Raw genomic sequence first — 11,863 nt, 5'->3', positions numbered from 1 at the left:
AGTTGCAGGTACATGCGTAACAATAAACATTAAAAACACTTATAACAAGTTTTAAACTGCTTGAACTTTAAAGTCATCAAAGGCCTACTTTAATATTGGGCGATTCCAGCACTGCGTTTGTGACATCCACACAGCTGTTTCGAAAAACAAAAGAATGTTTCCATATTTTATGGATGTGACACTGTGCTATTTTGCCAAACTGTCGTTTAACATGAAAAATTATTTAACATGTTGAGCTCAGTGTTTTTTTCAAAATGACAGTTTTCCCAAAATGAAATGAATGATTGACATGTTCATAGAAAGTGGAGTATTTTTCCTTGAACAGTAATTTAAGAATTGTTTTTCCTGTTTGTATTACAAAGAGATATCTGAGAATAAACAATTGAATTTGTCTTTGGATTTGCAATTTCAAAACTTGGAATCTTGACTCACTTCGGTTGGAATCGCCCGATAAATCATGAGGCAATTAACAAGGACAAGGCGCGAAATTAAATTAAAAAAATGGCTAGTTGCCCGCGGGTATCCACAAACTAAAACTGAGACTGGCCAGCTGTCAAGTTTAGTTGCCGGAAACCATACTGTGCACTTTTCCGGCTGGTGGTTAGCCAGAAGAGTGCAATCGCAGCCACGACACCTTCTTTTTAATTTTGTTGGCCGGCAGCATCTAGATTCCCCCCCAATTTTTTGCTCTTGGCCATCCCCTTCAGTACTGCTGCTTGCCCTGGGGTCTTGTCGCGTGCGAAATATTCTTGAAATACCTCCCGGACCTCCCTGATCTCTTGCTGTGTCCAATTGTGTCTGTTGATGACTGGACGTTTTTTCCCAGCTTGTTTTTGTTTCTGTTTTGTGTCTAAAAAACACAAGGAACAACCAAAAGCAATATTACATATCTATTTTGGGCAAATCCACATGATCCCAGCCATTACATGATACAATAAACCGCATTTAACTTCAAATGAACTTGATCCATACATACTAAGGTTCCAATTCACACACCAGACTCCCCCAAAAGATTAGTTTTAAACAATACAATGCACTGTACCTGGCTGGTGAAACTAGAATTTTCATATTTGCCATCAAACTGTGAAAAATCTGACAAGTCAAGGATTGCTTTGTCAACCTAATTTCACAACATTTGTTCAGTATTTGTATTTGTGTTCATTCCTATGTTACACAGAAGTATGTTTGTCAGGTATGTCATTTGTATACATGGTACACATTTTCTACCTCATCAATAGTTCCCTTGCATGCAAGGGTAAACTAATATGAGATGTAAAACTGTCAGTTTAATTCTTACCGACTAGTTCGTCTTCAAAGTCAGGGATGAAGTCTTCAATTGGCATGGAGCATGTAGGTTCCTCCTCGTCTTCCTGAATAGGCGGTGGATTGTCCCCACTAGGAGAAGGGTCAGTTGCATCTCCTTAAGCCTCTTCAGAGTCATACACAAGCTCTAAAAAAAGAAAAAACCAAAACCAAGCACTTTTTTACCGCCGAGTGCTGCATACACAATGCACATTACAGGCTCATTTTCTGTCAGTAAAAAAGGTACACTCAGTTTGACCACAAATCAAGCCATGCAGGTAACAAGAATTGGAGGACAATATTATCAAAAGGGGGGAAAAAAGAAGAAGCTTAGTCTTGTACTAACTGCATTAGGCCTGTTTTTAAAAGTTGAAGATATGTTCTAATTCCAATTTACCTTCTAGCTGAATCTCGTCCAACCGTCTCCCGTGGTACCTCCTGACCAAGTTTTTATCTTGGATCAAAAGAAGCTTAGCAACTTGGACGCGCTCCAACACGCTCGACATAGCGCGGTAGTGCTGCCTGTGAATGTCAAGAGAGTGACCTTAATGGTCGCACACCCATTCCATCTCTTGAGGATTCATGTCAAAGGACTGTGAATTAAAAATAAAGCAGGTTACTGTATTAACCCACTTGTATACTAATGAAGAGATGTCATGACACAATGCTGAGCTGCTGTGCTTGGCATGTAGAATAAACACTTGCCAAGACAGTTCAACCAAGTGCAACTTCACTTTTAAAATGTACAACTATTTGAAACTATTTGCCCGGTGCTAGTTATTTTGACTTTAGTCGATGGTATTCAGCAACATTCTATCAAGATTGTCTATCAGCTGCTATGCACAGGCAACATTCGTTTACTTTCATCTGCATTGAATATGATCCATTAACATCACCTCATGCCAAAGCTGCAGAATCTTGGCATGAGATCATCAATAAATTTCCTAGATGATTGAATACAACAGGGTAAGTTAACACAATCTCAGAGCGTTTATCATTCGTTTTAAAAGGGTGATCTAGGTTATGGAGGAAGTTCCGACGGAGGTCAAGAGTGGGGCAGGCTCACGAACAGAGAAATAAAGGCGAGAGGGATAGATGCAACTAATATTTACATTACCTGTGTCATGGTGGCCATGTATTTACGCATGTTGAATGACCTTATTAACTGTTGGAGACAACAGCATCATACCCACGAATAACACCAGCACCTGATGGGGGAGGGTGAAATGATCTAATCACAACAATTTTGGTGTCAAATCAAAGCTAAAAGTCTGCTCGTGTTTGTCACTCATCAACACACGGAACTGTCCTGTTTCAATTTCAAATGAGCAAAGAAAACGTGACTGAACTGCGATTTGAATCCGAGAGCCCTAGGTTACCAAACCAGACTGAGCAAAACAGCCCTATGTTGGTGGTCTTCATCAAATACTGGTTCAGTGAAGCTTTCTTTGATCATTTGAAGTCCTTTATTTTAAGAGTGTTTGTAAAACACAACATACCATAACTCGCAAAGATGTACGGATTTGTTGGTTGTACTCCAGAATGTTGTCTGACATCAGCTCTTGTTATGAACTGTAAGGCAGGTTTCACTACAACTGGAATAATAACTGGAACTTGCCTGCCGGTCTAAAAGAAAGAATGGAGTATGTGGCAATTACATCAACTTAAGAAGCTGTTTGTAATAGTAACACTATGCATGCAAACTATTAAAATGCTTGAGTTTCCCCCATTTCCACAGAGTCTGTAGAGCAAAGAAGTGCAACCACAAAGGGCACGTCAGATACACTGTACAAGCCAAAACACCAAACCTACACAAACCCTGTGCGACAAAGACATTTTACATTGAATTCGACAAGCTCTGGAACACTTTTGTAAGAATGCAGAAAAAAAAAACATTTCTGCTGTTGCAAGTTAATTTGGCAACTTGGGGCTAAATACATATATGACAGTAACAAGTCAAACAATAGAGCTATAGCTTTGACTTATGTACAGTGTGATGCCTGCTGGGTGCATTCATGTTCGGGCACAAACCTATGGAAAACTCACAAATTTGTGCAGTTTTTGTACGGCTATTTGTATATCTGTATTATTATTCTATACAGCTGCGTCATTGGTACGTCCCCAAAAAATGTATAATGAAACAATCAAACAATGAGCGTTCATTTTGCTCTGCGCAAAAAATGCAAACGCTTGCGCGTATCCGCTGTTCAATTTGATTTTGCCGTACGGTTTTTAACCATTACGTTTTTGCGTATGCGCTTTACATTTAGAGTTCACCTGCAAAATTCCATCCATCTGATTGCATTATGTTTACACGCACATAAAACTAAACCGTCTGCGTTCAGAAGGGGTTCAAATTATCTCTGCACATAGGGATGAGGAGTTAGTGGTCTGGTAATTTAATATAACTCTATGGTAAATACATGTTCACAAACCTTCCCACGAATTGCCACCACATCTTGTGATTCCGCTAGATTCTGTTCGGTCTTTGTCAGGGACATTAACTCGGCTTCCACATCGCTTATGTTGGTGGTCCGCTGGGTATAACTGGACAATCTATACATTGGAATATCAGAACTACATGCCTCAGAAATAGTCAACTGATTGCATTCACAGTACAATATATGGTTACAGAGCTACTCAGAGCAAATGTTTCACGAGCACAGAATTATGTTAAGCCAAACTCGCATAAAATCAGCATTGGTTTTCGGTTTAATTTTACTGACACTGAAATACTTTGATGAACATAATTTCTTATTAGCCCTGCCAAATTGGGCTCAGCAAAATCCAAACAATATCAAACAAAACACTTTCTAACTTAAACAAAAACTGGTGAACAAGCATTAATTACATAACTTGGAGGAATTTATACTCACCGCATGGCTTGTATTTCCCCACATCTCCTCCGGTTGTAGGATATTAGTTTGGTTTGGACAAGCCTCACTGTTTTGCTGTAGTTGGCATATGAGTGGTCCTTCTCATCTACGGTTTGAAGCTCCTGCGCAATGAAGTCAGATAGTGCTCGCACGTCGCTTGGCAGTGGTAGCGGTTTCCTCACTCCATACTTCCGTTCCTCCAAACTACTGTGGCTACCTTGGTGGTAAACCGCAGGGTCATGAGCCTCAAGAAGTCCTTGCTGTCTGTTCGAGCTTGGGTTTTTCCACTGGCCAAAGCCTCAGCTAATTTGATGTTGGTCAGCCTCTTGATGTGGTAAGACAACTTCACCAGATTAGACGGTGATTCCATATCTTCTTCATCACCTTCACCCTGCTTTGCCACCACATATGATGCTTTTAAAACATCGTCGAAGTACTTGGGTGTCAGGTAGTTGGCAAGACCTGGACCATCTGTTGGCGTAGCCAGTTTGTCCAACTGAATCTTCAAACGGCTAGCCAGGCGCATGACATTAGATGCGTAGTATTTGCGCATTATGCGGTTTCCAAGATTGCGGACCATCCATTCATTGCCTAAGGCAATGATGGGAGGATCACTCTTCGCTTCAACCCCAATTTGGTCATCCTTCATTATGCCAAAAACCTCATTCACTACAGCCTTGCTTGCTATGCTGCCAACAGCCCCCGACAGAACCTTTGACTGGAGTATTATTTCTCCCTTCGTCATTCTTGCATAGTCTTCATCATTGACAGTACATGTTGATTGGTGCCGAACAAGTACAGACAACAGTCCCCACTCACTACATCGTGGGCATGGCCCATACAGAGACACATCAAAACAACTCTTTTGTCTTCTTGCCAAGATAATTTCACTCTTCCTCTGGCGAAGTACTCGCAAGTTGTGAATATGATCGCCCTTGTTTCGCAGCAAATCTAGTTGCTTCTTTCTTTTTCTCTCTTTTTCTTTCCTAATTGCGGGCTGTCGCTTTCCTCAAATGCTGTCTTGGATATCTGTCTGACTTCCTGTTTGGTGCGATGGACAGCAAGCAAATGCTGCGAGATAAATTGGTCACTAATTTCGAGCAAAACAAGCAGGCATGCTTTGTGTTGTAGACCCTCGTGTCCTTATTTCTCTTCCCCAATTTGGTTGTGCTTGACTTTGCTATCTTTCTGATATAGATCTGGCCAATATTTTTGTCGCATTGTTTCTCATCTGGACGCAGATCATCTTTATCAGCATCATCTGACTCATTGTCACGATAAGGTGGGCTCAACATTGTTAAGATCATCTTGTTGTGTGTGATCAATTGCGCCAAGCTCTTCTTCAATGAGTCGTTTCTTAGGGGAACCAGCAGGCGAGTCCTCTTCACAAGAACTGAAATCTGAATCCATAGGGACATAGGTTAAATCACTACATGTATCTTGTGAATCACTTGATGAATCCTGAAATTCCGGTGGACTTGCCGGTAGCTCAACAGGATGCTGATCATCTAGAAATACAACCATATTCTGAAGTCGCAGCGGAAACTCAATGGACATATCTAAATCAGTTTCTTCTGCATCAGAGTCGGACACATGAAGACCTTGATGAGTTGGTATGCTTGCGGGATTGAAAGTCATCTACTGCATTAAACAGATAATCCATCAAGACACCTGTCGGGCCATCTGGCTGACTGACCTGTTGGCTGAGGCTGCATGGGGGTGTCATTGACTGTGCACGTTGTGGAGTCATCTGACTGACCTGCTGGTTGAGGCTGCATGGGATGTCATTGACTGTGCACGTTGTGGAGTCATCTGACTGACCTGCTGGTTGAGGCTGCATGGGAGTTTCATTGACTGTGAACGTTGTGGAGCCATCTGACTGACCTGTTGGTCGAGGCTGCATGGGGGTGTCATTGACTGTGCATTCTGTGGAGCCATCTGACTGACCTGCTGGTTGAGGCTGCATGGGGGTGTCATTGACTATGAACGTTGTGGAGCCATCTGACTGACCTGCTGGTTGAGGCTGCATGGGGGTGTCATTGACTGTGCACGCTGTGGAGCCATCTGACTGACCTGCTGGTTGAGGCTGCATGGGGTTGTCATTGACTGTGAACGTTGTGGAGCCATCTGACTGACCCGCTGGTTGAGGCTGCATGGGGGTGTCATTGACTGTGCACGTTGTGGAGCCATCTGACTGACCTGCTGGTTGAGGCTGCATGGGGGTGTTATTGACTGTGCACGTTGTGGAGCCATCTGACTGACCTGCTGGTTGAGGCTGCATGGGGTTGTCATTGACTGTGAACGTTGTGGAGCCATCTGACTGTCCTGCTGGTTGAGGCTGCATGGGGGTGTCATTGACTGTGCACGTTGTGGAGCCATCTGACTGACCTGCTGGTTGAGGCTGCATGGGGGTGTTATTGACTGTGCACGTTGTGGAGCCATCTGACTGACCTGCTGGTTGAGGCTGCATGGGGGTGTTATTGACTGTGCACGTTGTGGAGCCATCTGACTGACCTGCTGGTTGAGGCTGCATGGGGTGTCATTGACTGTGCATGCTGTGGAGCCATCTGACTGACCTGCTGGTTGAGGCTGCATGGGGGTGTTATTGACTGTGCACGTTGTGGAGCCATCTGACTGACCTGCTGGTTGAGGCTGCATGGGGTGTCATTGACTGTGCATGCTGTGGAGCCATCTGACTGACCTGCTGGTTGAGGCGGCACTGAAATATCATCGATGGGGGGTGAAACGAATGTTTGGCCGAAGCAACATCTTCCAAAAACTTGCCAAGCAGATGAGGATGTTTTTGCTGCAGCGATTCTGAACAGGAACCAAAAGAAAAAGATGGTTATTTCTATTATTGTGACTATTATTACAATTTCTTACAGTATCAGGGGTTGTGGAAAAGATCATACAGTCCAACTTAAACCAATTCCCTGATAAAATAATAGGTTAAAAAACTAACGACAAATAAACAACATTAATAGGAGAAAATAACAGTTTTAGAATTGTGAAATACATATAGTCAGAACTCGTTCAATTTCATCATCATGTAAACAATTAGTATTTAGGCGAGCCATCAGATAACAGACCGTTCGGGTACCGGGTCCGGTATGCTTATTTCTTTCACCCCAATCGGTACGAAGCCAGAAGACACCCGGTTACTGAAGCGTGACGCCCCAATCGGTCCAAACTGGTGACTCAGGGTTTCCACAATAGGCAACATCAATTGAAGCGCACAGTCATTGTTGGCTACTAAAGGATAAGCGCGTCGATAATTGGTTCCTTTGTGATGAGCCAGAGCCATGATGCAGAAGCCTCGTGGAGTTAATCCAGGCCAATCGGTTCCATGCAAGGTCCCAATCCCTTCAACATACTGGGCGGGCTCAACCCCGAACGGTCTGGGGAGGGAATCTAATTTGAGGGCTCGCCTTACTGAAATGAAATGCAAAAATTCAAATAAAACCTGCTATAAGAAGTAAAATGGCCAACCATATTGTGAAACAAATTAGTATAAGGCCAAAACAAAAAGTCTCCGGTTTCTGGTATGCGCGCGCGTCGCCGTAGCCATGCGCGTCGGCAAAATGAAAAGGTGGTTTTTTTTTTCAATGAAAGATGATGTCTCAAAACCGCCAAACTCACTGGTTTGACTGGAATTCTGCTGCTGCACAATTTTAACGTGTTTTTAGATGGGGTTATGATCGAGAATAAGCTTTATGTGGCCTCTCTGGTCTCCCATAATATTTGCACTAAGTTTAGTCGGGCACCATTTGCAGTCATCAGCCGACATTTGAAGCAAAAAAAAACAGGTAAAAAAAAAAAAGCCGCGTCGCCGCACCACTTTTTGGGCAAGCTCCATACCAGAAACCGGAGACTTTTTTTTGGCCTAAATCATCTAGTTAAAGAAGTGTTAGCTATTTGACTTTACCTGTTTGAACAGAATTCTATCATTTTGCACATGAAGGTGAAGGGCTTATTCGGGAACAATGTCATGACTTGGGAAACCAAAAATTAACCACATTTTAATTTAAAAATAGCAACTCACAATTGCTTAATTGTAAAAGGAGATTCAGAATAAACGGAACAGTTTATTTTTCCAGCAAGACAAAATTTCATTTTTAGGCAGTCAGGAAATATGCAACGTTCAGTCTAACAAGAATAATCTTGATCACAAAAGGAACACTGTTACAAAACTGAAAATATAAAATAATACAAACATAATCAACACATATTGGAAACAGTAAAATACAAAGACGGTGAACACAATTATCAAAGCCTTTTTGTTTTCATCCAGAACCTTTACCACTTTTAACCAATGCTTGGTCTCCCTGACCAAATTTCTTGATATTTCTGACTGATGTTTTAACGCTGTGAAAATGTTTTTATATGGTTAATAATACCTTATTTTGACAGGAGAGGGGTAATGAATACAGGGTAGCAGCGTTGGTGGGGCGAAAGCATTATGGCAGGGAATTTTACATATACACATCACCTACACAAAGTGTGCCATTTTGACTGCGAAGTGACCATGCTGCCAATGCTACTTGTGGGTAAAAACAGTGATGTTGGTGGTGGCTAACTCTCATATGCTTTCTGTTTAAATGGAAACTATGCATTCGGGACAATTTTATCATACATGTGTACCTTAATCCAGATGAGCCTTCTCTTGCGATCACTTTATGTACACGTATGTATGCATGTTCTCATTTGGAAAAAAAAAAACCATGAGAAGGCGGGCACTTCCATTTATAGATCCTACCAGGCTGTATTTCCAAGATGGCCCCCTTTTTCAAGATGGCTTCTGCCAACATTTCAGTCCACCAAAAGATTTAATATGTTTCATACATCGACTAAAAGGCAGTTCTTCTCTTCCTTTCCATTTTTTATGGACTTTTGTGGTGAAAAAAAAAGAGAGGGGAAAAAAGAGGAAAAGGGAAGAAAACAGGAATGCAGCTGTGTAAAAAGGAAGCAGGCAGGGTCGCTATTTTGTAATTTTTTGCGGGCATTTGGGCCTTAATGCTTGGCATACTAACAAGATCTGAAAAAATGGCAGTACATTTTGAAAACATGCTGAGTGACTGATTACAAAAAAAAACATTTGAAGATAAACATGTATTTTCCCCAACACACCTTTTAATGATGGATTTGTGCCATCAGTTTTTCTCCGTCCCATGGTGGACCTGTAATACAACTAACAATATTAAAGTTTTGAGTGAACACCCAAGAAACACTGTGCAAAGTTGAAATAAAATGACATTAGATGAAAGACATGACAAAAAGTTGGTGTTATTCGTGTTAAAGTAATAGTCCAGTAAGAATTGAGTCGACAATTGCCTAACATAGGCATTTAAGTTAATATAAAAGAAGGGATCCCAGCCACTGACTAACGAGCAAAATATTTCTAAGAAAATACGATGTGACCTGCACTGTACAATAATGTAACGTGTAGCTGGACAACATGATTGGCACAATGGGGAACGGTTGATTAAAGCGGAACTCAAATGAATCTTTTCGATCCCTACTTTTTACTGATTTTGATTGTTATTTATCCATACTAATACTTCAACACTTAACTACAATGAATTTTTTTGTAAAATCGACAAAAAAATGCAATTTCTGAAAAGCTCTTCCTATCGCGAAACTCGAAAACACAGGTCACGGCCTTCACACGCAGTGTCTGTGCGTGACGTCATGTTTGGGAGACGATCGACCTCGACCGGCTGACTATGTCGGGTTCCTGAACGCACATCATCGCACGCGCTGTGTACGTACGTTTGTGTGCATAACGTACATGTACATGTACGTTGTTTAGTCCGACAAACACGCGAGAAAATGGCATGGCAGAAAGCGACAGCGATAATAGCTCTTGGGAAAATTTTAGCATCGATTCAGAAGGAAATTTCACGGAAAGCAGTTCATCTAGCGATGATAGTGACAGTGATTATGTCCAATCTAACGACGATGAAATCGTCGTTCGTGGAGCTCAACCGTACCGGTTCGAGCCGCTCCAGGAGCGGGGTGCAAATGACGGCGAAGCTGACGGGCAAGATGGGACGCAGGCAGACGATGATCGGCGAGTTCGTCTTCAGAATACGGATTGGTACTAGCCTGTTATTATTTTGATCATGAGTATTTTAATTGCCAACACCTTTATTTCCATACTCTTCTTCCAACGGTCCAACTTGTTTCACAAAACGAAATTGTGAGCATTATCTTGAGTTTTTATTCACACCCGTACCACTTACAATTTATGAAAATTTCTGGTTTACACTTAGTCGTACCCCATATAAATCCATGAAAGTTTCTAATTCTATTGGAACTGTTTATGATGTAGTTATCCTGTTATGTCAGTGTATGTTGATTTAGGACAAAAGGACCAGCATGTTGATTATTAAAATGAGTCATTTTTTGAATTAATATGTTCACTTAGGCCTACATGTAGGTATTTCTGGCATTATTCAAGGGAAATCCAACCATCATGACAAATTTTTACGCCACTTTCTTTTTTTTCCTCAACTTCACGCCACAAATACAAGATACATTTGTATCTCCTTTTTTTAACCAAAGGTGTTCTTGTGGAAACTGTACAATTATGGAGTCGGTGGAGAATTGTCTGTGCTGCAAGGAGGCTCCGGCCATCCAGCAAAAAATTGAACACACAGGAGTTGATCCGGACACTCTGAGTTGTTTTAAGGACCATCCATGGTACGAGGCCACCTGCTTGAATCCAGGAACACTAGAGACTGCGTACTATCAGTACAGACAGCAATACGGTGCACGTGCTGTGGAGGGTGACAGGGCAAGGTACCGGTATACATGTATATTGTACATGACTTTTTGTAATAAAAAAGAATAAACTTCATAAAAAGTAACAAAATGTATCATGTTTTTTTTTCATATTGGAAGGAAGTTTTTTGTTGAAGTACATGTTCACGTATCATTCAAAAGGAAATCCATGTACATGTTGCACTTGTAAACTGAAACAATCAGTACAAGACCATCCCTGTTTATTAGTATTGCAATGCCAATAACTTTTACTCAAAGAAGCATACATGTATATATATATACATTAGCTATATATTCACACTAACTTTTTTCAATATACATATATTTTAATACAGCAAATACCGACACGTGTCCTATCGTCAGGTCGTCAGATGGTGCTGGGGGTTCCTGGGAAGGCAAAACCGTGTACCTTTGCCTTCATGTATAATGAACAAGACACGAGCTGCTTACCCTGCACCAGACGGGAACTACAAAGGTTTTAAATACCCAGATTTAGATGAATAGAAGTACATGTTGTACAATCATGATTAAAATTGTATTGATCATTGCTCTTGAATCCAAATAAAAAAAATGCTTTCACTGCAATATTGCTTATTGACATTTTTTGAGTGATCCAAAAGTTTTTGTTCCTTTTTTTATACAACAATGAATGACATTCACATAATATAAGAGAATCCAAAGAAATTTACGGAATACTATTCCAAAATTGTTTCCGTTTCAAAATATGAGAGACACATTAATAATTTATACAAGTACTAATTTTAAAAAAAATCACCTGTCTCATTCGGAAAGAGTCCTCAGTTCTCGATTACCAAGGTCAATATACAGGTATTAAATATAATGGTTTTCAGCACCAATGATAAGAATTGAAAACCCTGAATATGATCTGGGGCCTTAGGTTG

The 11,863-nt window shown here is 41.1% G+C and overlaps 1 protein-coding gene and 1 long non-coding RNA gene across 2 annotated transcripts; one reads left to right on the top strand and one right to left on the bottom strand.

Moving 5' to 3' along the window:
- Nucleotides 1-345: 345 nt before the first annotated feature.
- On the bottom strand, nucleotides 346-2,470 carry LOC119733226. The gene is made up of 4 exons (XR_005271717.1): nucleotides 2,420-2,470; nucleotides 1,700-1,895; nucleotides 1,298-1,450; nucleotides 346-850 (listed from the first exon to the last, which is right to left on the bottom strand). It is a non-coding gene; the product is annotated as an uncharacterized LOC119733226 (long non-coding RNA).
- Nucleotides 2,471-10,012: 7,542 nt separating this feature from the next.
- On the top strand, nucleotides 10,013-11,525 carry LOC119733090 (P2X purinoceptor 7-like). Its single transcript, XM_038206670.1, has 3 exons — nucleotides 10,013-10,275; nucleotides 10,743-10,979; nucleotides 11,297-11,525. Exons 1-3 carry the CDS (start codon nucleotides 10,013-10,015, stop codon nucleotides 11,463-11,465), a joined length of 669 nt encoding a protein of 222 aa, XP_038062598.1. The 3' UTR covers nucleotides 11,466-11,525.
- Nucleotides 11,526-11,863: the final 338 nt, after the last annotated feature.

Source organism: Patiria miniata, unplaced genomic scaffold, assembly GCF_015706575.1.
Source record: "Patiria miniata isolate m_02_andy unplaced genomic scaffold, ASM1570657v1 HiC_scaffold_25, whole genome shotgun sequence".
NCBI classification, from domain to species: domain Eukaryota; kingdom Metazoa; phylum Echinodermata; class Asteroidea; order Valvatida; family Asterinidae; genus Patiria; species Patiria miniata.
Note: the sequence above shows the minus strand (reverse complement) of the source record. Positions and strands in the feature narration are given on the sequence as shown.

Excerpts from the sequence above, each read along its gene's own strand:
- LOC119733090 (XM_038206670.1), top strand. The coding sequence starts at position 10,013 with ATGGCAGAAAGCGACAGCGATAATAGCTCTTGGGAAAATTTTAGCATC. Across the intron at positions 10,276-10,742 it reads CGTCTTCAGAATACGGATTG|GTGTTCTTGTGGAAACTGTA; the intron begins GTACTAGCCTGT and ends TTTTAACCAAAG. Across the intron at positions 10,980-11,296 it reads GTGGAGGGTGACAGGGCAAG|CAAATACCGACACGTGTCCT; the intron begins GTACCGGTATAC and ends ATTTTAATACAG.